This window comes from Trachurus japonicus, chromosome 5 (assembly GCF_045865225.1).
Source record: "Trachurus japonicus isolate A0001 chromosome 5, Traja_1.0".
Classification (NCBI taxonomy): domain Eukaryota; kingdom Metazoa; phylum Chordata; class Actinopteri; order Carangiformes; family Carangidae; genus Trachurus; species Trachurus japonicus.
This window is the reverse complement of record NC_140911.1, coordinates 22,233,789-22,259,460: the sequence shown is the minus strand read 5'-3', so window position 1 is coordinate 22,259,460 and position 25,672 is coordinate 22,233,789. Positions and strand designations below refer to the sequence as shown.

The 25,672-nt window shown below is 41.0% G+C and overlaps 1 protein-coding gene across 3 annotated transcripts in view; it reads left to right on the top strand.

Annotated features, from left to right (window-relative positions):
* The window catches only part of dag1 (dystroglycan 1), a 49,888-nt gene extending 38,668 nt beyond the window's left edge, over window positions 1–11,220 (top strand). For all 3 annotated transcript variants that reach the window (XM_085776770.1, XM_085776772.1, XM_085776771.1), the window contains exons 3-4: window positions 6,766–7,224; window positions 7,386–11,220. In XM_085776770.1, the coding sequence (XP_085632896.1) occupies window positions 6,766–7,224; window positions 7,386–9,209 (2,283 nt within the window). In that variant the 3' untranslated portion in view covers window positions 9,210–11,220. The remainder of the gene's footprint in view (window positions 1–6,765; window positions 7,225–7,385) is intronic.
* Window positions 11,221–25,672: the final 14,452 nt, after the last annotated feature.

Below are 25,672 nucleotides of genomic sequence, written 5' to 3'. Positions count from 1 at the left end.
ATGACTTGTTGGTTAACGTCGTCCTCCTGCAGCCGACTCCTGTGGACCTGACGCTGCAGCTTCCTACAATGGGGCCTATTAATAGAACAAGTCTATTTTTCCTGGAACGTATTTCATCTCTGGGAATCTACATTTCCATTCAACTGTATTACTGTGGAGTGAAAGTCTCATAACTCAAGTTCCACTGGTGTGCTTTTATGTCGGACGTGGACGGGGAAGTGTGCAGAGTTTTGGAAACGCATTACGGGTTTTATGTTCGAGGATCCATTAATGCATAATAAAACGACTCTTTACTGTGCAGGTAATATATAATTACTGCATGGCAGATGTTCTTATTGAAGAAATGGGTAAAGGGTCAATATTATACCTGCACGATTATGAGCACTCCCCTTAAAGGGACAGTTCCCCCAACTACAGCCTAATGTTGAGGTTCTTGAGGATTGTGTCTCTTCCGATTCTTGTCACACCTCCATGTAATGGAGATAAACGATGATACATTTGTTCGATGCACTCAAAGTAGTGAAAACTTCCAATTTAAAACAGTCGCCAACAACATGTCATCCCAGAAACATGTCATCCCAGAAACATGTCATCCCAGAAACATGTCATCCCAGAAACAATCTCCAAGGTGTCCTTGATAATCTGCACCAATCAATCTCCAATTCAATATTGTACAAATACTACAGAAACTATATCTGTAGTGCTGAACTGACCCTCTGCGGCGAGATGGTTTTGAATTAAAGAAAAGTTGCTGCTGTGAATCTCAGAGTTAATGTAGATCTGCATGAATCAAATTGAATCTCCTCCAGAGCTCATTGTCAGATCTTTCCTTTGGTTGTCGTTGTGATACCTTCACACCACTGAGAGCCATGCTAGAGGAATTCCAGAGTTGTTTGTCCGTCCCATTTTCATGAATGCAACAGCTTAATAACACTGTAAAGAAAATATCTTTTGGTTTGGTACAAATGTTCACTTGGACTAAAAGACAAATACACCACTGGCCATCATTCACAGCTGGGTTTTTCTTTTCTTTTTTGTACCAAGTTGACATTATAAAGCTGCAGGGCTGGGAGCCCTCGCTGATCAGATCATATATTTTCCATTCCTAGATTGCAGCATTAGTGTGTGAAAGTGCCTGCTGTGGACCTGAACCACGGATTAATTTTTAACGGTAGAAAATGGGCTATAAGATGGATTTTTTCCCTCATAAACATCCGCCTGTTGGCCACCCAAAGCCCCCGCCCCATCCTCTCATTCTATAGCTCTTCCATCCGTCCATCCCCTCCCTATTCACCTCACATTTTCCACTGGAAACACTTCACTATGCCAGCAATTACCTCTCACTGCACTTCACTTCCCAACTCCATTTCACATTGTCTCTCATTTCCTCTTCTTTTTCTTCCATCATTCTCTTTTCATCGTCCCTCGATCCTTGTCCATCATTCCCTCTATCTTCCCATGCCCCCACCGTCTGTCTTCTCTTTCTCTATCTCCGAGGCCTCTCCGTTCTCTCCCTTCTCCCTGTTTTCCGTTCACCAAGACAAGTCATATCACAACGGTGCGCCCCGTCTGCACCTCCTCTTCCTCCTCCACCTCCCTCGCCTCCTCCCTCCAAAATATCAGGCTTATCTGTTAAAGCTGTCAGCCGGGTCCCCGGTAACAATGGCCTCCTTTCTCCATGTTCTCTTCTTGCTGTAACAATGAGCTGCTTTCTTTCCCCCGAAGGCTGAGAGGCTCGACGCCTCCTCATAATATCTCTATGTTTAGGAAATCTTTCTCTCATTCTTTCTCTCTCATTCTTCTTGCTTGACCTCCCTCTTTCATCCCCTCTTCTTCTTCCTCTGTGTCTCTGATAATGTCCCATCTCTCTCTCCCTCTCCCTCCATCCCTCCATCCCTCCCTCCTTGAAAGCTCTGTGATCACGTCTCTCTGGGGAAAATAAAGGTGTTTGTTGAAATTATTCATTGATAAAGTGATGCTTTACATACACAGGGCTAAATGAATTCTTGGATGTACGTGGTTTTAAAATTCAAAATGTACTCATTATGTAGGGAAGTGGCTGCTGTCAGTGTTATGTTTTTATTAGCGCCACCACAAGGAGGTTACATTTTCACCCATTTTGCATCAAATTGCAGAGCCAACAGACTTTACTGAGGGATGGGGGAAATACCTGCAGGTGCAGATCCACGAGTCCTTATTTTCGATGTTCCCAACATATTAGGCAAATCCTCAGGAAATGATTTTTCAATCTTGTTCTTAAACATAAATCTATTCATATTATAACATCTGTGTAATCTGATCATGTTTAGGACTGATTTGTCCTGACCCGTCCTACTGAAGGGCCATCACAGTTTTATAATTAGAATATTATGATATTATTGCTGATGCATTACTATGTAAGCAGCATTGTAGCAGGTGGAACTAATCTCTGAATTGACTGGTGAGTTTATCTGTAACAATGTATTATGACCTTGTAATATTATAAATGTAAAAAGTGTAAGTTTAAGTATATGCATCAGAATAGCAAGAAGGAGAATAATCCCTCCTGACATGTGATGAAATACAAGTATAAAAGGTAAAGTAGTGCTATACCAGAGGGAATGTACTTAGTTACATCCCAGCACTGAAGAAGAGACATCTGTCGCATCAGACCAACAGAGGAGGGTGGAGGGGGGTTTGAGCTAAGGCTAATTAAAGCCTTGTTAATTATGCAGTAGACACCCATGTTGACATGTCAAAGAACATCAAGGATATCATTAAATTAAAACTCCCAAATTTGATTTCACTGTGGTTTAAGAAAAAATAAAACACTTGCAGAAGCAAAAGCTTCTCACACATTTCAGCGCTTTGACACTGGACTCTCCATCTATTACATTACCCGTCAGCACTGAGGCTACTTTGCAATCTGTCTGAGTTTTTGTCCGGGCTGTAATCCTGTCTTACTTCAAAAAGCAGCAACTCTGAACGAGTGAGGACTGTAACTCTAAACAAAATAGCTGAGGAGGCAGAGGGAGCGGGGCCAGTGATGCGGAGTGAAACAAGGATGATGCCAGTGATATGTGATATTGTCTCCTAGTGTTTCATGCCTGTCGCTCATATAGACTTCAAATACGTTTCCAGCCGGAGTTTGTTGCACCACAGTGCCCATCACTGTATCTCCCAGTGCCGATAGTCACGGTGGATTTACGGCTGACGTGTGTACGCATCAGAAAGAAAGAAAAAAAAAAAGATGATCAAACAAATCCTAACTTTGATCAGATTATCATTTATTTAATTCTAATTAAGAGTCTTTTATGTCGGGGTTGGTTGGAGGGGAAAAAAGGCTGCGGTTTGCTGCTGCACCCTCACTGTGGGTGACAGCCATACTCAGGCCTCTTTTATTATGTCAGCCATTCATGTTATTAAAGTCATCCATAAGGCTCTTATCTTCTAGTGCTTTGGGTTTTTAATGCCATCAACATTAACATTCATTGTACATGGTACTTAAAGTAATTGTTCCTCCTCAAAAGCTACATTACTCAAATTTTGGAGAGAGTTTTGAGTCTTTTCTAAGAGGTGAGGACGCCACAATTTTTCTGTTGAAAAGTTTGTGAACAAGTCATTTAACACGGGCTTTGAAAAGTTCTCATACTGCTCAGTTAAGTTACTTGCTTCTATACGTCGCACCAAGTATCCTTTGAACTGTCTTAATAGCTTCTCAGAAAGTGGTTCGGTTCACGCTGCCTGGCCTCTCTGTGCCTTCCTCCAACATGCAGCGTTTTCCCCGGCTGTTTTTAGAAGGTTCCTCCGTGGTAACCTTGCCAGTGGTATGTGTTGTATGGGGGGGAACGGGGAGGCTGCAGGAGTCTGTGAGAGCACACAATAACCTTTAGGGCCAAAACATCAAGCTCCCTTGCACAGATACCTTATGCCAGGAAAAGATATGAAATATTTTTCTTGACATTTTGGGGGGATTTGATGTATTTTTCATGTTCTTTTTTTTGGGAGGCAACAGACAAGTTCTCTGCTGGGTTCATGTAGGAGTTTTTTTTTTAAAAGGCACTATTTTGTTTTTGTTTGTTAACACTTACTGAGCCAGCAACATAGGAACATTGCTGTAGGTCCACACTCCGCAGCGTTGGTGAGCATATAGAGTTTGTAAAGGCAGGGACAAGCTACTCCAGCACAGCCAGTCTCACCTCAGGACAAATTGTTGTCAACAGAGAGGGAACATTTCTTATGCTCTACTTCTGCATGTATATTTAAGAAGGAATCCAAAGCCCTGATGATTTTTTTGTTTCCCCGTGTTATTCAGACATTGCCCCATATCTGTTGTAAGCTTGTGAAAAGAAAATGAATACACATCACCTATTTCTTCCCTCTCACCCAATTTTAATTGGCAGCAGATAAGAAAGCGATCATCCTTGTGCTTTCAGGACACAATTGAGTAATTTACAGAGCAATTATGACAGTTATGATGAGATTACTGCCTGGCAACTCACTTGTCCTTCATTGTCTCTTTGTGATTTAATTTGCAATGCCGTGTCAAGAGGCACTCAGTTTGAAGTTTTGAGACAGTGGAACACTGTGACAAATTAAATCAAACATTGCTTGAGGAGCCCACGTCTGAAGACAAGTATTTTTTCTTGTTGTTTCGTTACAGGCAAATATATGTCATCAGCACTTTTTCTGATACTCTCTGCTCCCAGTAATGGACAGTGTTAGTTTCCAGTTGGCATGGACACTCTGATGACATGGATTTTAATTCAGCCTAAGGTCATATAAATCATGTCATCAAAAGGTGCTATATTTAGACATTTAACTCACTAACTGCAGCTGGGGCGGGACTCTTGCGACCTAGGTGTAGCCGGAATCTGGATGGGTGCAACCTAGAGTTTTAGTTAAAATACATAGTGCAGCACCTCAGTAAATTACAGTGCAGACAACTCTGAAGTCGAAGTTGATAAACATCCAAAACAAGTGGATGACAACTTCTGGTCAGAACCTTCAGAATAAAATCGGAGCAGAAAGAGGATGCATTGCAAATATTAGTGAGGTCGGCCTGTAGCCTTTACTTTTATTGTCTCTGCAACCACGTTCACAACTACTCACTTGATCCGCAGGAGTCTAACTGAATCTGTGAAGTCGCTCATGATCCTTCCCAAAAATATTTCCCTATCATCCTTTGGCCAGATCCTCCATTCCCATTCCCAGTAATAGAAAATGTCAGAAAGGGCTGTTTATTTATTTATTTATTTATTTAGGCCTATTTATTTTTTAAAGGAGACCAATCTTGTTTGTAACAGTCTCTGTATGTTTTCCAGTCAAATTAAAAAAAAACATGCTTGCTGCTCTTTTGAAGCTAATTTTCAAGCCAGATTTATAATCTTGGACCAGAATCAAGACATCTTCCTACATCACTACCCCTGAAATTAGCTTTTATCTACCACTGAAAGAGACTGTCACATTTTGATAATGCCATTTTGAAATTATGGCAGCAGGAAAGAGGGAAGCAGGGCAGCAGAGGAGGGGATATAGGTGTCAAAAGAAGAAAGTGAAACAGGGCAGGAAAAAATGTTTGAAAAAAAGGTAAAAATCAATGTGAATGTGATGGCTTGTTTCCATGATGTGCCTTTGTTGCTTTTTCTGCTTCTGGAAAAGGGAAAGATCCTCATATTTCTAAGACAAAAAACGGTTGAGGAGGTGTGGACGCTTGTCAGAGTCTGAGAGAAAATACACACATGATTTTCTATGTGTATTCTTGCATGTGTCTGTCTGTGGCCTTGCAAGAGTGTGTCCATTTTTGTTCTATGACTGCATGCTTGACATTGTGTGTGTGTGTGCGTGCGTGTGTGTGTGTGTGTGTGTGTGTGTGTGTGTGCGCAAGTTTTCCCCCAGTGCTGCCTGCGTGCTGGTTAGAGCATTAATGATGTGTCTAGGGAGCACTGCCTCTACATAATTTATCAACCAGGATTTATTAGCCGCAGAATTAACTTGTAGGGGCTGGGGAGCACAGGATGCATTTGTTCTTGTTTTTGGATTTATGTGTGTAGATGCATTGTCACTCCCCTGTGATCCATTTCTCTCCATCAGCCGCCTGCCACGGGGGCGTACCCAGCCGTATAATTGGCCAAGTTATTTTAATTTTAGTCGGATTTAAATCACAATTCAGAGCACCACTTTGAGCATGTCTGTATGCGTGTACAGAGTTGGGACCCTAGCGGATGCCAGTGCATAGCCACAGCAGTAAATCCTGTTTTAGCATGCACCCTTCATTTTAAAGTAAAGCACGACAAAATAGTTTATCTTGGTAAAATGATAAAATACTGTCAGACAATAATGCTAAATGAATACAAAGAGTGAGGGTGACACCTAAAAGAAATGCATCTAATCTGTATACCACAGCTTTTGCTATTAAAGCACCAACTATAGAATCTATCAAATTGTTGTGCAGTAGAAAAAAGCTTTATACTGATTGTTGAAGTAACAACATAATAGTCAAGGAGCCTGTGTGCCAACATAAACTTTTACTTTGTTGAAGTAAAAGTTTCCTTTGTGTATTTTGGTTTTCAATCTCCCCTTCATCATTCCCTTTCTTTCACATGAAACTGTCAAGCACATAACATTTCGGAATCAAAACATGACCGTTATTTACAAGTTTATTACCAAATATTCTGCCTTCTCGTTTTCTAGGTCTATGAAGCCTTTGATTCTTCATTATTGTTCTCCTTGCCCTGTTAAAAATGTAAAATGACATGCATCATTTTGCTTTCTGTTTCCTTTCAGATTACTGAGATGGGTAAAGACTCCCTCCCTGCCTGGCTGCACTGGGATGCCAGCAGCAGAATCCTACAAGGTCTGCCTTTGGAGGAGGACAAAGGTGTCCATTACATCTCTGTATCCATCTCAAACCACACAAAATCCTCTTCCTCAGAGGTCTTTTCCATCGAGGTGCACCCTGAAGATCATTTGGACCCAGATTCGGCCCAGCTGACGTCCAACCAAGCCTCCGCTGAAGATGACGTGCAGCCGTTCATGTGTGGCAACGAGGAGCCAGTCACAGTGCTGACTGTGATTCTGGACGCTGATTTAACCAAGATGAGCTCAGAACAGAGGGTGGGGCTCCTGTCTAACATGAGGAGCTTCTCTGGGGTGGGGCTCCAGCACATGAAGATACTCCCTGTCGTCAACAACAGGCTGTTTGACATGTCTGCGTTCATGGCTGGCCCAGGAAATGCTAAAAAGGTGAGTGAATATGCAAACAAGCAAGTAAGAAAATGAATATGAGAATGAATGTTAATAAGAGCATGCATGCACATATGGTTTTGTGTGTACATATGTTTTTTTTTTTAAATTATTTAACATATCTAATGTGATGGGTAATTAATGTCATAATGTCTCTCTAGGTGGTGGAGAATGGAGCTCTGTTGTCCTGGAAGCTTGGCTGTTCGCTGGACCAGAGCACAGTTCCAAATATCAGCAGCGTCCAGGGTCCTGCAAAGGAAGGCACAATGTCGGCCAAGCTGGGCTACCCCGTGGTAGGATGGCACATTGCCAACAAGAAACCCCATGTCCCTAAGCGGGTGAGGCGCCAATTAAGCAACACTCCAACACCTGTTCTGGCAGTGCTTCCTCCAACGACGGTCGTGGAGCCTCCAGTGAGGATTATCCCAACCCTCTCCTCTCCCTCTATTGCTGCACCGACTGAAAGCTCTGCTCCCCCTGTGAGAGGTCCCGTTCCCCTACCTGGCAAACCGACCATCAGACCCCGCGACCCCATTGCCCACACTCCAACCCTGGGACCTCCTCAGCCAACAAGGGTAATGGAGACCACCAGCACCATTCCCATTCAGCCAACCATGACCAGGCCTACATATGTGGAAGCCACTGCTACACCACCCACACCTACGAGAAGGCCTACCAGGAAACCTAAGAAGCCTAAAACCCCGGTGCCCAGAGAGCCAAAGACCACAACAGCAAAGCCATTCATGCGCACCACACCATCACCTGGTGTAGTTCCAGATCCATACAACACCAAGCCTTATTTGAGTAACCCCATCGACCAGGTCAATGCACTGGTGGGCACATATTTTGAGGTCAAGATCCCACCTGATACGTTCTTCGATAAAGAGGATGGGACAACAGACAAGCTGCGTCTTTCCCTGAGAGAAAACCACAATGAAGTGGTTGAAGAGGGCTCCTGGATCCAGTTCAACACCACCAGCCAGCTTCTCTATGGTCTGCCTGATGCCCAGCATGTGGGAAAACATGAATATTTCATGCATGCAACTGACAAAGGAGGCCTGAGTGCTATTGATGCTTTTGAAGTCCGTGTGAACCGCTGGCCTGTCAATGACAAGACCCCTGTGACCTTCACAGCGCGCTTTGACGGTGAGCCACGCTCAGTAACCAATGACATCCACAAGAAAATCCTTCTGGTGAAGAAGCTGGCATACGCCCTGGGGGACCGCAATGGCAGTACAGTGAGTCTCCGTAACATCAGCAAAGGTTCCATTGTGGTGGACTGGACAAACACGAGCCTCCCACAGCACCCATGTCCAAAGGAACAACTAACAGTCATGAGCAGAAAACTCGCCAATGCTGACGGGCGACCCACACCGACCTTCCTGTACTCTATGGAGCCTGAATTCAGAGTACTGGATGTGAAGGTTAAGGGGAGGGCAAGCTGCAAAACATATTCATTCATCCCACCACAAGAGTTTGACATACCAGAACCTCCACCAGTCACCCCAGCTCTGGGAACAGGGCGTCAAAGCACAGATGATGTCTATCTCCATACGGTTATTCCTGCTGTGGTAGTTGCAGCCATCTTATTAATAGCAGGTATCATTGCGATGATCTGCTACAGGAAGAAACGAAAGGGCAAACTGACCATTGAAGACCAGGCCACCTTCATCAAAAAAGGTGTGCCCATAATCTTTGCAGATGAACTTGATGACTCCAAGCCCCCTCCTTCTTCCAGTATGCCTCTGATTCTTCAGGAAGAAAAGCCCCCGCTTCCTCCCCCTGAGTACCCCAACATGGCCACACCAGAGACAACTCCCCTCAACCAGGAACTGCTGGGGGAGTACACAGCTCTGCGGGATGAGGACCCCAACGCGCCTCCCTACCAGCCACCTCCTCCTTTCACCACTCCCATGGAGGGCAAGGGATCCCGTCCCAAGAACATGACTCCCTACAGATCACCACCCCCCTATGTGCCACCCTAAGACTTATTTAACCCTCCCCACGTGGGGTGGAGGGAGAGGATGCCTGAGGAACTGCAACGGTTTCCATTCTGGTGTCTGTCTGGACATTTACAGGGAGAGATGACAAGAGGTGCTAAAGTACAAAACAGCTACAAGGGATTTAGGTTTGGGAGGGGGAGCGATGAGTTGGGTGGGGTTTTTCAGTAGACAGATGGGACGATTGGTTGAAACAGCTGGGACAAACTACTGTTTTAGTGGTAGCCCAGCTACAACAGTGGCCTAAGACAAACAAATTCTCATCACACTGGCTTTTTGGCTCGACCGGTTGGTCAGAAGTGACAATTGGGAGACATGCTCTCCCATCCCAGCATTTCATTTTCTTCCTCCGTTGATTTGGATACAGGCTTTTATTTTGTTTTTCATCTTTATCCCAAGATTATTATTCTTTTTTTTTTTTGGTTCATTCTTTTTTTGGGGAGGGGACTGAATCGTTTGCCTAACAACTCTTTTGTCTTGTTTTTAAATGATACGAGAAGACAGTGAACTGCCATCAGACCACTGAAGGCGACAACTCGTGTTTTTAATAAGGAGAGTTAAGATTCTCTGAATACAAAAAAAGCTATCATAAGGATCTCAAATCACCCCTGCAGACGACACAAGAGAATCAGAGGCCAAGGTCTGTTTGTGTGTGTGTCTGTGTGTGAGAATGTGTGTGAGTGTATGCGTTTCTTCAGATTCAGTACGGTTTGCCTTTTAACACTAGTTGTCTGTTTCTATCCTTATTCACAATGTCTAGTAAAGATGACAATAACAAGGTAGCCTAAAAAGATTTAGAGATGAATAATAAATAATTTGTTTGTTTCATTGGTTTTTAAAATTCACTGTATATCTGGAAGATGTTCTGATAGATTGTGTTTTATTTTGTTTTTTGTTTTTTTCGTTGTTGATGGTGGAAGGAGACTGCCTCACTAAAGTAGCCTGCAGGAGCTCTTTATTCCTCAACAACAGGCCATTAGATTAAAACCTCAACAGAGCTGACAGTGTCTATGAAAAGATGATTTCTTCTGACTGGAAGATAAAGAAGTTGATGTATTAATGCAAAACAATTAATACCTTACAGTTAATTATATGTAAGCAACAAGAGAATGATGTACACAACACACAATTTAATTAACCTGTAATAGCAGAGTTGAATGTGGATTTGAATACACAATTAATAGCGGTTGTTGTTGTATTGAAGTTATCGTGGAAAGCTGTTTCTCTCCCCTGTTCCACCTCCAGCATGTGCCTGAACGGGAAGAAGAGCCCTACAGTTTATTTTGGTCCAGGGATAATTATTTTTTTTAAGTAACAAGGCAGTTTCTCTCTCCAGTCCGAGAAGAAAACATAGTGTGCCAATGGAGACTGTCCCAGATGGGATTGTACAAATATTCACATTTTAGAGGTTACAGAGAAGAAGACAGAGGCAGAGAAAGAACCATAAATTTCCAGTTAATAGCTCACAGAAAACTGGTCAGAAAATCTTCATTTTTTTTTTTTTTTTTTTTTACAATATTTTTGATACAGCCTCAAATTGTTTGATTATTAAAAGAACACATGATTAATGATTAGTCTTCTGTGATTTGTAAAATCTTAGCCTAGAACTTCAACTATGATTCAATTATGTACACATTATTTCAATTTCTTTCTTTCTTTTTTTTTTTTTTTGTCTTGGGTCACATACTTCAAGTGTTTTATTTTATTGTGTGTGTTTGCATATCAAAAATGTATCTCCCACTATAAAAAGATGAAATGACCCATATTTTATGTAATCACAAAGTTTATTTTTTGTCCTGATGTTTGCTGATGAGTTTCAACTGAAAGTGACCCTTTGCAATAATAATGTAAGGCTCAGTCCCGCTCAGCGACTGGTCGATGCAGGCTCAAAGCGAGTGACGCGTATTGTCATAATATTGTTGGTTTTTTGCAGGATGCCAAGGCTTTTGCTTATGGAGTGTGCATTGTCATAATAAAACCGACTGGTACGATAAAACCAACCCTTCCTCATTCATGCATCTGATTTAACTTTGTCTGTGCTGATTCTGTTGGGAGTTTTCCACCTGTGGAAAATTGTCTTATCCTGTCATACCCGCCCCGCCCCAATCAAAACCTGACCGATGAGATTTTTGGTCACTGTCACTTTTCTACTGCTCCCATTTAGCCTTGAATTGATAAATCAATCTGTCTTAAGTCCACAAGAGGTTTTGCCTCCCCAGATGGCTTGCTGCCTGGCAACCATCTTTGGTCTCTGGACTCAATGGAACGGTCACCCTGCTGTCCTTTTTGTACTAAATTATTCTGCTATTGAATGGCTGGTTGGACAACTCGGTTTGAAAGCTCTGCCCATTAAAAAGGCTATGCTGTGAAAACAGTCTCTCAGCTCCATCTGTCTGTCCACACTTTGCACACAGATAATTTGCATTGATTGCTCAGAATATTGATTAGATGTAAACAATTTGTCAGTGCTGTTGTACCTCTGTTATAATTCATGGCAGACTGGAAGCTCAAAGTAGGTGAAGCGGTGATGAGCGAATCCTCAAGACACTGCTAGTTGCCAAGATGAATCAACAGATCAAGATGATGACTAAACTGATTAAATGATTGATTATTTGATTGAGGCAGTTCGTGTGGTGGCTGAATGTATTAATGACAAGGTCTATTTAAAAAAAAAAAAATCAGCATATGTATATGTATATGCTCATTTTCAAGGTAAAGGGGTTGAATCAACACACCAGGCTGCAGTCTTATAGGAAACTGATTATCCACGATCCTAAGGACCAGTATGATCATTTAAGAACAACTCCCAACCATTTACCATTGGCCTATTGTAAGTTTAGGATTGCATAAGCAGCTTTTTATCTCAAATGTGCAGATAATCTGATTGGGGATCCTTGTGTATTGCAGATGTGCTGATGTTGCATTTTACCAAGCCTAATCAGTCGCCCTCAGAGCACCAGACAAGCTCAATCAATCACGGGGAAGGTGCTAAACCAATTTGTGATGTCATGTAGTCTGCATCCTGCAGTGACATCACATCTTTCAAAGTTAACTTTGGTCCTTCCAGAATTTGAGGTAAAAGGAAAACTGTAAGCGATTAAGCTCAGGGGTCGCTCACCTGAGAGCGCCTATACCACTGAGGCTCAGTCCTCACGACGGAGGCCTTGGTTGGAGTCCAAGTCTTGGTCCTTTGCTGCATTTCATCCTCTCACTTCTCCCAATTTTCCTGGATAGGAAAAAAAATTCCTAAATTCAGGCAACAGATTCATTGATGATGCGTTCACACAAAGGCACACCGTGTCAGTTCTACACATTCATAATTATGAGTATGTGCACACCACAGTTTTCCAGTCCCACACCAACTAGGGTTTGCACTTTCTAAGGCCATTCAGGATAACAGAACTGTTCTTCTGCAACATTATGAATACTTTTCAGAATAGAATAGGATCAATTACCAGGCTGCATGACTGAACACTTAACAACCACTCTGTGTTCCCTGGAAACCCAGTTCTTATGTTTCTCAGCTCTGACACTAGCCAACGACTGGCCTGAACTCACATTGGAAGCGTGAACAGAACGTACAGTCACAATGAGAGAAATGTCTAAATTGACACATTATGCGGTTGATGTATTCACACACACAATGTTCACATTTCCTAAAATCACATTGGAGTGTTCATTTTAAAAGCTTAACATTCTTCAGTTCCAAGCCTGAACGTCTTGATCCTGTTTCAGGGAAAAGGAGAAGCGAAGATAAAGGACGAGGAGACAAACCGAAAAGCAGTGGTGGTGTTCACTCACTGGTTGTGTTGCCTTTGTGAAACAGCGCTTTTGATCAAATTACCTTTGTGTTCTGGTTGTTAGATGTGGGCTCTGGCTGCAGCAGAGGATAACAGAGAAGACAAGAAGAAGAATTATATTAAAGTTTCGCTTTACGATGCCTTCACAGTACCAAGCCTTTCTCAGTTAGAGAAGGTCTGATCGTTCTCAATCCTGTCAAATCCTCCTTTGGTTTCGCACACAACACGCAACACCAACACTTAAGAAAACAGTCTGTTTTATGCTTCAGTTAACAATGTCTGATTTAAAGAGGTGGTGACATGCCCACTTTTCATTTTTATACCATTTCGGATTTGTGGCATACAGTAAACAGATCTTAAACTCGCAGATTTTCCAGTGGAAACCAGGTAAAAAAAAAAAAAAAGTGTGACAAGATTTTTTTTTTCCTGTAGTCAGCCCTCTAATGGATGATTAGTTCTCTCCGGAGTTGTGACAGACTTTATGAGCTGTAATTTCAGATGATTGAATCTACAGTATCTTTATACTCTCTCTCTCTCTCTCTCTCTCTCTCTCTCTCTCTCTCATGATTGTCTGAGGAAATAGTACAGTTCCAGTTCTTTTTGCAGGAGGAGGCTGATTTATGTTATTTATTTTATTTAACCTTTATTTAATCAGGCGAGCAAATTAAGAACAACATTCTTAAACCCCTTTACCCTCAACATCCATGTTCTGTGCTCATCAACAGTCACATGTGGTGGAGCAGACGGGGTCTGCATTTAAAGAGGTGTGGTCCAGGTGGAAGCTGCCATGCAGTCAAGGATCAGGATGAAAGTCAGTATGAACTTTCATCCTGATCCTGAGACGAAGTGAAAGACAGTATGAAAGTCTTTCACTTCGTCTCCTGCAGCAGTGGCCATTATCCTCAAAACCATGTGGACTTTCAACAAAATCCACAACATTACAATCAACACAGCCGATACACTTTATTCTACTCAGCAGAGTTAAGTGTGGAAATGTACAGTGACTCTCTCTGGAGGAGGAATATACAGCTGAAGAGTTGTATCAAAATGAAAAACACTGTGTCATGCAATGTGTCACCGAGCACACTAGTGTTGCTCATTTATGTGATTTTAACTTTTTTTCTGTTTTACAGCAGTGGAGTTCTTTTGAGTTGAAGCATAAGCTCCCCCCGCAGGTTTGACAGTGAAGGTTTTGTCTGCTGCAGTTTATAACTCTGTGGAGGGTACTGTATGTCTGGAAACTTAAAAGTTATTTTCTACATCTTCATCTCTGTTTTTAGGGGATGAGATTATTTTACATGTAATATACTATACATGAACTCTTGATGATAACAGACGTTATCTTAATAATTTGTGATGCACAAAATAATTATTTGATGAAAAATGTGTAATGCTGATTTTAATTTGCATTTCAAACAAACCATCAATGTCTTAATGTGGCAGTGCATACTGGTTATTACATGTTACTCAGTTTACAGTACTTCACTGACTTGGGCAGTTCCGACATCATTTTCACTTTCTGGCCCTTTTTGTTTCCCCCTGTGGCACCCCCACACCTCTCCACTGGTTCACTGAACTGGAAACACCAGTTAATTGTGAGTCTGTGTCGTCTGAGATGTCCAACTCTATCACAGATTCCTCTCAGACCATTTCAACTCTGTTTCTATGTTGTGTTGAAACCATGACTGTGGTCGTTTAATTTCTATTTTCTTTCTCTCATAATAAGACTGAGCTAAGTTGCTGAACAAAAAAGGCCAGTATGTGAAACACTAGCAATAGCATTTTAGGCCTAAATAATAAATACTGCAGGAAAAAATGGCCTTGCTATATAATTGAACAAAGTGATGAAGCTAAAGACAGTCTGACTAGGATAAGGGTAACTCTAACCATTTGAAAGCAATATCAGTATAGATATCAAAGATATCCTGCTATTAATATAAATCAATTTTGCACACCTCCTGTTGCCCTTGACAACAAAAACAGAATACCAACACATCTGTAAACCCTCAATAAATGCCCATTCCATTCGTCTGCACCGTCATCCCTGTGAATCCCCCTGCTCCACCCACACATCTGTAAGGGTTCACATGTAGTAAATTTTACATCTGTACATGTCTGCAAATGTCTGCACAGCCCAACAGGTGCAACTGTGTAGACTGTTTGTGGCGACCATGCATGCTGACTGCACATGTGGACACAACAACACTCTTTATTTTCAGTTTATTCAATTTGGTTTCACTTCTAATTTAATCTACACAAGTCTAGAGCAGCACAGTGACTATTTTCTTTCATGGCTCTAAGAGCTCGACACACTGCAGCTTAAGAAAACACATGCAAACAGTTTAACACAAACTAATTCAGAAAAGATAATCACTTTGACAACATGCCGCTGAAAGAACTTACAAGACAACGCATAAACATGCCCAAGGTGTTTGGATTTTGACTTTTCAAGTCAAAAGCATTGAACAACAAGTGTGTCCCAGCTGGGTTCATTACTTTGTGTGTGCCCTGGAAACACTTTCACTGTCATCTGTTCTATGTACAGCATCTGTATCTATTTGGATGTGTTGTGTATATTTGCAGGAGGTTTGTGTATTCAATGCACTGTGTGTATGTCAGATTGATGAAAATGCTTGTTGTTTAAAAACATAACAAAAAAAACCATTGCTGATGTTACAGAGTCACAATCTTGCAAGAGAAACTCACAAGTTTACAAGAAGAAAATCACAAAAAGTTGTGTTTTTGTGTCTTTAAATCAAATAAATCAAATTTACAATATAACACTCTTAATTTCAGAGAGAAACTATAGAGTGCTCCAGCAGCTCACATTCAAGATAAACACATACCAGTGTAAGTAAGAATATAAGATTAAATATAGGAGTAATAATAATATTTAGAAAAAAATTTCTATAGTTCTGTCAGGACCACTATGTCAAAATAATATTTAATTACTTGCACAAGTTTTATTTGGCGGTATGGTACTGTTCTGGTAGCCTGACTCTCGCCAGACCCTTGTAGTTCCGCGAAGCTACGCTGAGCTCCACACAAGGGTCTGGGACTGCTCCATAGGCGATTCATTTCAGAAGGCGGGGCCTTGTAAAAAAATCTTGTATGTGATTGGATAAACCACTTGTCCGTTATCTTGAATGACGTGCTACTTCAACCACTCACTGCGAGCCGCCATTGTTGTTTGACTCAAACAGTCGCTTCAGCGCTACGTCACACCTCAGAAAGTCCCGCCCGGCGATCCTGATTGGTTCATTATTTTTTGCTCCGGGGAAGAAGTTTGCATTGGCCTCGGGTCCAGACCCTTGTGTGAAGCTGAGCGTAGCGCCTCTGGTGGAGCTTTGCGGAACTACAAGGGTCTGGCGAGAGCCAGGCTACTGTTCTGGGACCTCCTGCTCTTCCATGCGCTTGCGTGGAAAGCCTGAGGCAGGAAGAGCACCTCCCTGCCCTTCACGAGCCATCATGAACGGCATAAGCAGGGAGCGCAGCAGCCAAGAAAACCCAGACAGAGCAGAGCAACCAACATGAATACAATGACAGGAGGAGCTGGAGATGGGTTGCAAAAAGCCAGCAGAGGAAGCAGCAGCAGCAAGGGAGGTGACGTCGGGCTAGAGCAGTTTAAATAGCGCGCTCTGAATGCAATTCCCCAATAGGAAGCAGCCGCGGGGAATCAGCGGAGCCATCAGCTGATCTGCACCTGTGATTATTTGAAATGGGAATATAGGGTCAATAAGAGGAGGTATTGGGTATGTGTGATAAGTTGCAGATGACACATTCCACACTCTTTTGCAATATTTTAGCAATTCAGTATCAATATATTATTTTTGTTTTCTACAATTTTAGGGTGAAAAAGGGAAAGCAGCAACACCCTGCAAAACAATGGTAAACCCTCAGATAACTTTGACCAGGGGTGCCTAAACTTTTGCATGCCACTGTAAGCAAATATTATTCCAAAGGCTTGCTACACTTGCCATTGTATGTAACAGAGAGACCAGAGAGTTTTTTGGAAACGTTGTGCATAAATACAGAGAAAAACAGAACTAATGCATCGCTGCATTTCAATGGGCCTTTAATGGGCCACAGCAGCGATCACACATTATCTGTTAGCACACTGTCTCCTTCCTCAATGAACAGAAAACAGGCAACATTTGTGAATGACTGAATTGAAAACTTCCCACGACTGTCTGTCCTGTCTGTCCATCCAGATCTTTCTTTCTGTCATGGACAGAACACAACCAAAGTAGCTATACAGTATTTGTCTCTTTCCTGGCAATTTAATGGAACAGAGTCCAATCACTCATTTTGTCACACTGAGTGTTCTTGACCTTGCATCTTCCTACTTCCTTTCTCTTACTCACTATTTTTTAAAACCCTCATCCCACCCCTACACCTCCTATCGCCCCCCCTTTCTTTTGCTTTTGTAAACCACATAATGAGTTCTTGTCTGGTCTTACTGAAATGCTTGTTTTTCCCTCCTGTCTTTTTTTCTTTTTTCTTTTTTGGACTAAAATGCTGAAGCTATTGACAAGTCTCTACCTGTCTTCCTCAGACCCATCATTTCAACCGTGTGTGTGTGTGTGCGTGTGTGTGTGTGTGTATGTCTGTGTGTGCGTGGCACATTTCAGAATGCCACACAGCTGAAAAAAGAAAATTAGAGGACACAATGTGTGTCTTTGGAAGAAAACTACTGTCTTTGAAGATTTTGTTTCCACTCACCACTTTTCAGCATACCATGGATTGTACATTAAGTATGCATGTCACATAGCCTAAGTGCACACAAGTGACACTCTTTTGCAGACATATGAATTTGTGTTCAGTTTCAGTCTAGGCCATTCATTAAACTCTGAAAAAAGTAATCTGATATAATTCATATTTAGATAAACATAAAAACGACAAAAAGAAAAAAAAAACAAAGAAGAAAACTTGGGCGGTTATATCATCTCTTTACATCTTCATTGACAAATCTAGATCAGGCCCTGTGCCCCGCCCACCACTGGGCGTTGCTACTTGCCCTAGGTTGACCGGTGAAAAAGCAGAGAGCATCAGGATAACTAGGAAGTAATCAGAGAGTGAGACAGACTCAGATGAGGAGTCAGCTGAGACCAGAATCTGAGTGGTTATCTAATCTTTTATTTGTTTATGTTGCGTGTTAGCTTCTAGCAGCGGCAAATAAGGTGTTTAGTTTCATTTAGCCCCGCCCCCTGTACCCACAAATTGACAGGATTGGATCCTTAGCTATAGGATATATAAAAACCTGGCTGCTTGTATTTGTTTTTATGAGCCTATCAAAGGTTCATTGCAGCTCAAGGTGGAAACATTCAGTCTTTGACTGATAATTTCACTTGTGATGTGTCCTGTACTAATATAAATGTACAGTATACAAAAAAAACCAAAAACCAAAAAAAACCTGAATCTGGACCAAGGGGGCAGTTGTCGGTCTGAGAAGTGAAGCTCACTTCCGCGTTCAAAAAACTGCAATCCCCCCGGCTTCCTCTGGGGGCTGGTACCAGAAGGGAGCATTCTCCATAGACCCCCATGTTAAAATAGCCGACTTTACGTCCTCAATAAACATGTTAAAAGCCTGGTACCATTACGTTTTTTGGTCTCAACCAATAGTTTCTACCCCCGCACACACTCTGAGGGGGGTGAATTTTTTTAAAACTCTACCGTTTTACTGTTATTAGGTTTAAAATTCTGGCCAATTAGGGCGCGGAAACATTGAGTGACAGGTCCGGAGACCGCTGCTTCGAGGCCAGTGGGCGGGCCCTCGGCCGGCTAACGGCCGCACCTCACCAAATATGGAAAGTCAAATCCAACATGGCGCGGTTCAAACCCCCGTAGTAGCGGCACAAAACACAGACTCACCAAAACCAATGGGTGACGTCACGGATGCTACGTCCATTCTTTTTACAGTCTATGATCTGGACACATTCATTTGATTTTCATCAGATGGGGAGCTGTTGTTATGATTCTTTCACCTTTTTCAAGTCGAGAGTGTTGGACCTCATCTGGTTTTTAAAATGCAGAGATTGAAGAAAGCAATTAAATCAGACATTTCCTGTCTGTCTGTCTGTCTGTCTGTCTGTCTGTCTGTCTGTCTGTCTGTCTGTCTGTCTATCTATCTATCTATCTATCTATCTATCTATCTATCTATCTATCTATCTATCTATCTATCTATCTATCTATCTATCTATCTATCTATCTATCCATGGTGATGTTTGTCTATAGTTGTTTGCATCTCTCATTCATGTTTTCATCTCCTATCTTGCTTTGACAGCATGATAATCGGCTGTTTCCCTTTCACAGATGTTTTCTTGAACATTATGTACAATGCAAACTGTGATAACACACACACACATGCAGACATGCACACACACTCATTACATATGGGGAAGGTGATGAATGATGAGATCCTTTCATTCTCCATCTCTTTATATCACACTACATTCCCTACTGTATGAGCTTCCCTTCTTGCAATCCACTGACTGAGGCATTATATGCAACCGTGATACTTTGCATAATGGGAAAATAAATAGCCCCCCACCCACCTACATACACACACATATTTGAAGTGTATGGTGGGGAAGAATACATCACACATTGATAACCGTGAAATAGTTGAAGCATATTGTGACATCAATACCTCATCTATTTCACGAGTTCTTCAGGGATTCAAACCCAGGCATCAGTGTCTCTCTGAGTTTGTACTGCAATCATCGTTACCAATATCAATCCACCGTCACGACAATTCACTGGGTAAATATCAACTCTTCTCTCACTACCCCTCTACACTGCCTCCTTCCTCATGGTCCACCTCTTCAGTTTTACCTCCTCGTCATGACCACCCTACTTATCTCACATTTTCCCAATCTAGTTGTAATACGTAATAGTAATCTTTATTTGTAGAGCGCCTTTCAAAAACCCAAATTGCAAAGTGTTTCCCTGGGCAGCAAAATAACAGGCAGGTTTAGGAAATAATCAGATAAAAAAGACAACAGAAACAATTTAGTGCAGAAAACCAATTCAGTGAAATCAGATACAGTACAAAACCAATTCTAATCTTTCTGTTCTACAAATACAAGTGTAAACATCTCAGCATTGCTTTCATCAGCTTGTGTTTTTTTTCCATGGCCTGTTGACAAGACAAGTATATGATGGCCCATTTTGTCGAGGGTTTATCCTTGCTTCTTTTCCACTGCATGCTGGGACAGACTACAGGTATCCCACACAGCCCAGAGTAGATACAGAGACCATATAGATGGATAGTGTAGTGAGCTGAGGTGCTTTACTGCAATGCAGCTGTTCTTGTTATCCTCTCACATGTTTCCTGTGTCAAGGACACTGTAAATGATTAGTCATATAGATCCTATATAACACAAAACTAATGTCTCTGAATCAAGCTTGGTAGCAACTCCAGTTATCAGGACAATGAATGTTTACACAAAATATATGGAAAATATATGGACGGACTAACTGACTAGTGTTACCATACCAGAAAAAAAATGGATACAATGATTTTATAGGTTCTTACTGATTTTTAGGGTGTCTTGGTTTAAGATGGTTGAACCCAAAACCTTCACCTTCCACAACAGATGCAGCTGACACAACATTTTTACAGTATTATTGTTGATGCCAATCTTTGTGCAACTTTTAACCAGAGTTATTTTTGTTGATTAAGTTTGAAGGAGCTGTTCAAAAGCGCGTTTGGTGGACACGGCCATTGGTTGCGGGCGCCCAGAGCGCTAAAAGTGTCCTGTCTTTATCAAATCTTCTCTTTAACTAAGTTAGCATGCAAAGTAGCTAGCCCCACCCCATCTTGTCATTTTCCAACTCAGCCTCCAATGAGTCCTGAGGACATTGTGCTGCTCAGACCACATGTAATGGCGTCTTACAATTTCCAAAACTCTCATTGACCAACAATTATTTGCTCACACAAAACCACATTTAGCAGCAGAGAAAATGTTCAAACAGTCCCTTTATTCACAAACAGAATTCTGAAAACCTCATTCTCTAGAGTCCTGAACTTTGCACAAATCCATCAAAACATGACCAGAAAAACAAATTAGCTTTATATAATGTAACTTGCCATATGATTGAAATTGACCGGTAGAACATAACAATTTTTAACACATCAGGATCAGTTTTTATTTATTTATGTGACTTTCAGGAAAACAAATGACCTTTATTCTGGTTGTTGGCGGTGTAACTAACTGTGTCTGTCCTGACTGTGCTAGAGGTGAGTACAGTGGGTAACACTTTACGTGAATACGTGTTCATAAGACTGACATAACACTGTCATAACCATGGCATGACACCTGTCATAAACATCAATGAATACTATACTATTAATGCAAAGTTTACATTGTTTGAGATGTCCTTTTTATGAAAACTTGACAAAATGTTTGAAGTTTGGCAATTAGGTCTGGTATGACAGGTATCTCAAGTTGTCATAACAAGGACATCTCAAACAATGTCAACTTTGCATCAAAAGTGACATAACTTAAATGACACTTAATGACAGCTGTCATAAGTATTCATTGATGTTTATGACATGTGTCAACTCATGTCATGGTTATGACAGTGTTATGTCAGTCTTATGAACATGTATTCAAGTAAAGTGTTAGTTAGCGTTAACATTAGGTAAATAATAATGTGTTGTCCTACAAGCTTAATCTGAAGTCTCTGGACTTGGAACAGAATAAATGCTGGTGATCGTCAGTCAGTGTCTCCCTATTTGATCATGGTTCACACACATGTGTGCACACACAGCTGTACAACAATTCAGTGTCACAGCCATTTTCCTATCATCTCAGCCATGGTTAGTATTCTGTCACAGTGCCCAGTGTAGTATGAAGCAGTGCTCATTTGTATGTTGATAAAATGTAATCTCCCAGGTGCCTGGCTGAATTTGTGAGCATTATCCTTCTGACATTTGCAGAATGCCAAGCAACACATTGCGCTGCCAGCCAGGGTGGAAATGTGTGTATGTGTGTGTGTGTGTGTCTGTGGTTTTGTGCCCAAATGTATGTGTGACATCAACTCTCTCTGTGTGACATGTGCCAGTCAGGGCATATTGACTGGTGCCTTTGTTTTTAGTCGTGTGTGTGTGTGTGTGTGTGTGTGTGTGTGTGTGTGTGTGTGTGTGTGTGTGTGTGTGTGCGTGCGTGCGTGTGTGTGCATTTGTTTGTGTAACGTGTTTGTGTGAGTTACCAGTGTGAGGTACTGGTCTTTGTACCCCCCTCTCTTGTCCCAAGGGGTGCGTGACGGATTAAGCCAATGTTTGCTCAAGACTACAGATAAGATGTTAATGCTCATGTCTGATAGGAATTACGTTTTACAATCTTCCACAACAATACTGAGAGTAGCTTAGCTGCGTTTAATGAAGAGTCACTCAATCCTTAGTTTTGTCTACCATCCACCCACACACACGCAACGCGCTGGTATGCATTTAAGAAAAATATTTTCTTTACATTTTCTGATCCTTTGTTACATAGTGCTTTACAACCAGACAAATAGAAATTATTGAAGTCACTGCATTTTAAATCAAAAGGGACAGATAGACCACTTTAATTTTTATCCAGGCCCCTGGGACTGACAGAAGAATTTGCCCAAACATTTAAGGTTGTCACTAGGAGAGACATTATGAAGGACACAAAAAGTGATAAATAAAATCTTAAAATATATTCTAAAACATATTCAGAGCCAGTGTAGAGAGGCTGAAATGGGATTGATGTGGTCATATCTCTTAGTGCAGCAGAGTTCTGTACAGTCTGAAGATGATTTTTGAGAAAGATATAAGTATGAAAGAATTATCCGAATATGATTGAATGAAAGTAAACAAGTAAAGATTAATTTTTACGTTTACTTTTGTATTGTATTTTTGAAAATATTTCTAAGATGATGAGACAAGTTTTGTGGTGTTGCTGCCCAAAACTCAGATTACTGTCAAACCTGACCAGATTTTTTTTAACGTCAGTGTTACTCAAGTACTTTTAAACCTTTAACTCCAGAGCTAAAAACTTGACAGATCAGCAACGGTTTCTGCCAGAATATATATAATGTGACAGGTTGCTGGTTTTTCACTGTGAAGTTTGCTTTTCTAAGTAAAAGTAACAGTGGGCCAGCTTAATGTTTGAATATAGCTTCTTCTTTATGCTTTTATGCTCTGAGGGTATTACACAAAAGCAGGTGAGACGATGTCTACAGAAAGTGTAGCAGAATTTGGTACTTTGTCGGTAGCTAAGTGTGAATAGGCTGCTGCAGTACATACATACTGTGTGCGCAAGTGTGGAATAAATGTCATTAAATTTCCATTCCTTTGGGGATTAATAAAGTAATCTGTATCGTATCGTATCATATTCGATTCAGGTAGTAGAAAGGGTCATTCATTAATTAGAAGGTCAGGGGTTTGATCCCCAGCTTCTTCGGGCCTCATGTCAAAGACACTGAACTGCGTCTTGCCCTTAATGGCAGATCCATATGATGGATCACTGTTCAGTACTTGGAAAGTGCTACCTAAGTATACATCCATATTTTACTCTATATTCTTCTTTTACACCAGAAACAACAGTACAGATATTTGATTTATGAAAATGTCAGTTTTCCTTAACATGTCAGTGAGCAGAAAAAGTGAAATAAAGTCAACAAAAAACTTTCAAACTGTCAGAATCTCTGCATCTAACCTATACTTCATTTGACCAACCAGAACAAGGATAACTTTGATAGTTTATGTGTGCATTTGGTTTTCAAAGAGCAATAACTTATCTAAGATAAATCTTCCCATGCCAAGGACAAAAGTGTGGCTCTGACACTAACACAAGGTCAGTTTGCTCACTTGTGTCTTGAAACTAATTGTGTTATCAGGTAACATTGACCTTTAAAACGTGGCCTGTTTGTAATTTATCTGAATGCTGCGACTTTGTCATTGAGCAGCATGAGATTCCTCACACTGCCTTCTCACATCTGGGCCCTAAAATCACTGACTGATGGTTTACTTGGCTGTCATTCAACAACATACCTGAGGTAAAGTGGTGTGATGTTCTTTTAGACATTCCTCAACCCTGAAGCTGTACCGTGTTATTACTTAAAATTGCATTAAGTTTGGCATCCAGTTTGCGGCTGGTTTCTTCGCTTAAAACATCTGCTTGTTGGAGCTGGGAATCAGGTTGGTGACAGCAGATTTCACTGGCAAAAAAAAAAAAAGAAATATTGAGCTTAAATATGATAAACTGCTCTGTCAAGTTAAGATTTATAATACCTAAAATATGTTTTATCTAGGAGGTTAAAAAATGGGAAATGAGATCTTCAAGCTACAGACTGCTCCAGAAATACAAAACAGCTTCATACTGCATATTGATTGCATGTTACACTAGTTGCATGTTTATCAATATGTCCAATATGTCCATCAGTATGTCCAAGTTTGAAATGTCTTCTTAGTATAATGGATCAGCTCATGTTTCTGAGCATGTATAGAAGGTTCTTGTTAAGTGTTACTGTAACAATTAGGGATTCAGGAGAATCTCAATAATGAGTGTCTGACAGTCAAAGGCCTTGTTGTTATTCATAATGAAATAATACAGAGATCGATCTGCATGGACTAACAACTGGTGAATATCAGTTTTTACTGATAAAATCTGCAGGTGACTGTTGAATGTTCACCAAGGTACAAGTAGGTTACAAGTAAGAAAACAGCCCGTGATTGTCAATATCTGCCTGATAACCAAATGCTTTGGAAATGACTTAAAAAGATGCAACCTTATGTTTTTTCCTTTCCTGCACCTGAACTCATGTTTCGGCTGATACCGAGCTCTGATCTGACACCGTAAGCCTTATCCTGTATGGATGTGATATGACTGCTCTCAGTGTTTTAAATTAAACCTCTTTGTAAAACACAACCAGATTATAATGTCACTTGACTGTCAAACAAAAATAATAATAATGATGATAAAGGATAATGATAACAAATAAGGAATAAATAGTAAATACCAAATCCTACACTAGTTGTCCTCATATTGTTGCCACTTTTGAAATTGAAACTTTTTATACTTTACACATTGCCTTTTTACTAGGACTTTCCAGTCTAACAAGCCGGCAAATTGCTGACGGTTAATGTTTGACTTTTTACTGGCAGTCAATTTTTCTTCACTGCTCTAAAATAGGAGTTGCCAGTGGCTGCAAAGTGCAACTTCCTGTCTGGGCTACTACTTTACAGCTGCATTGGTGCACTGACTCACATACTTGCCACAATGCGAGCCAGTATATATGGCCATATTTAAATAATATCTGATACTGATGTCAGTATCTGAAGAATAATTTTCATTGGAACCTTGACTACTACAAACAAGTAGTCAGTTTTTAGAGAAGGGTATTGAATTATTCACTGATGAATAACCGTGGCTGTAAATGAGCCAAATTATTTTGTAGTTTGGACCAGAGAATATAAATGGTAAACTGTTTACGAAGTGCAGCAGTCATTCTGTTTCAAGCCTCTGTCTCAAATGGGGAGTTCTGTTCATCTGTTCTGAACACATATTGCCACTTGAAGCAGCGTGACCTGTGTGTCATATCGTGTTGCTACATTTCTTGCTATGGGCTGAGAGATACAGAGACCAAGTCATCTGTTTCAAAGACAGTAGCGTTTAA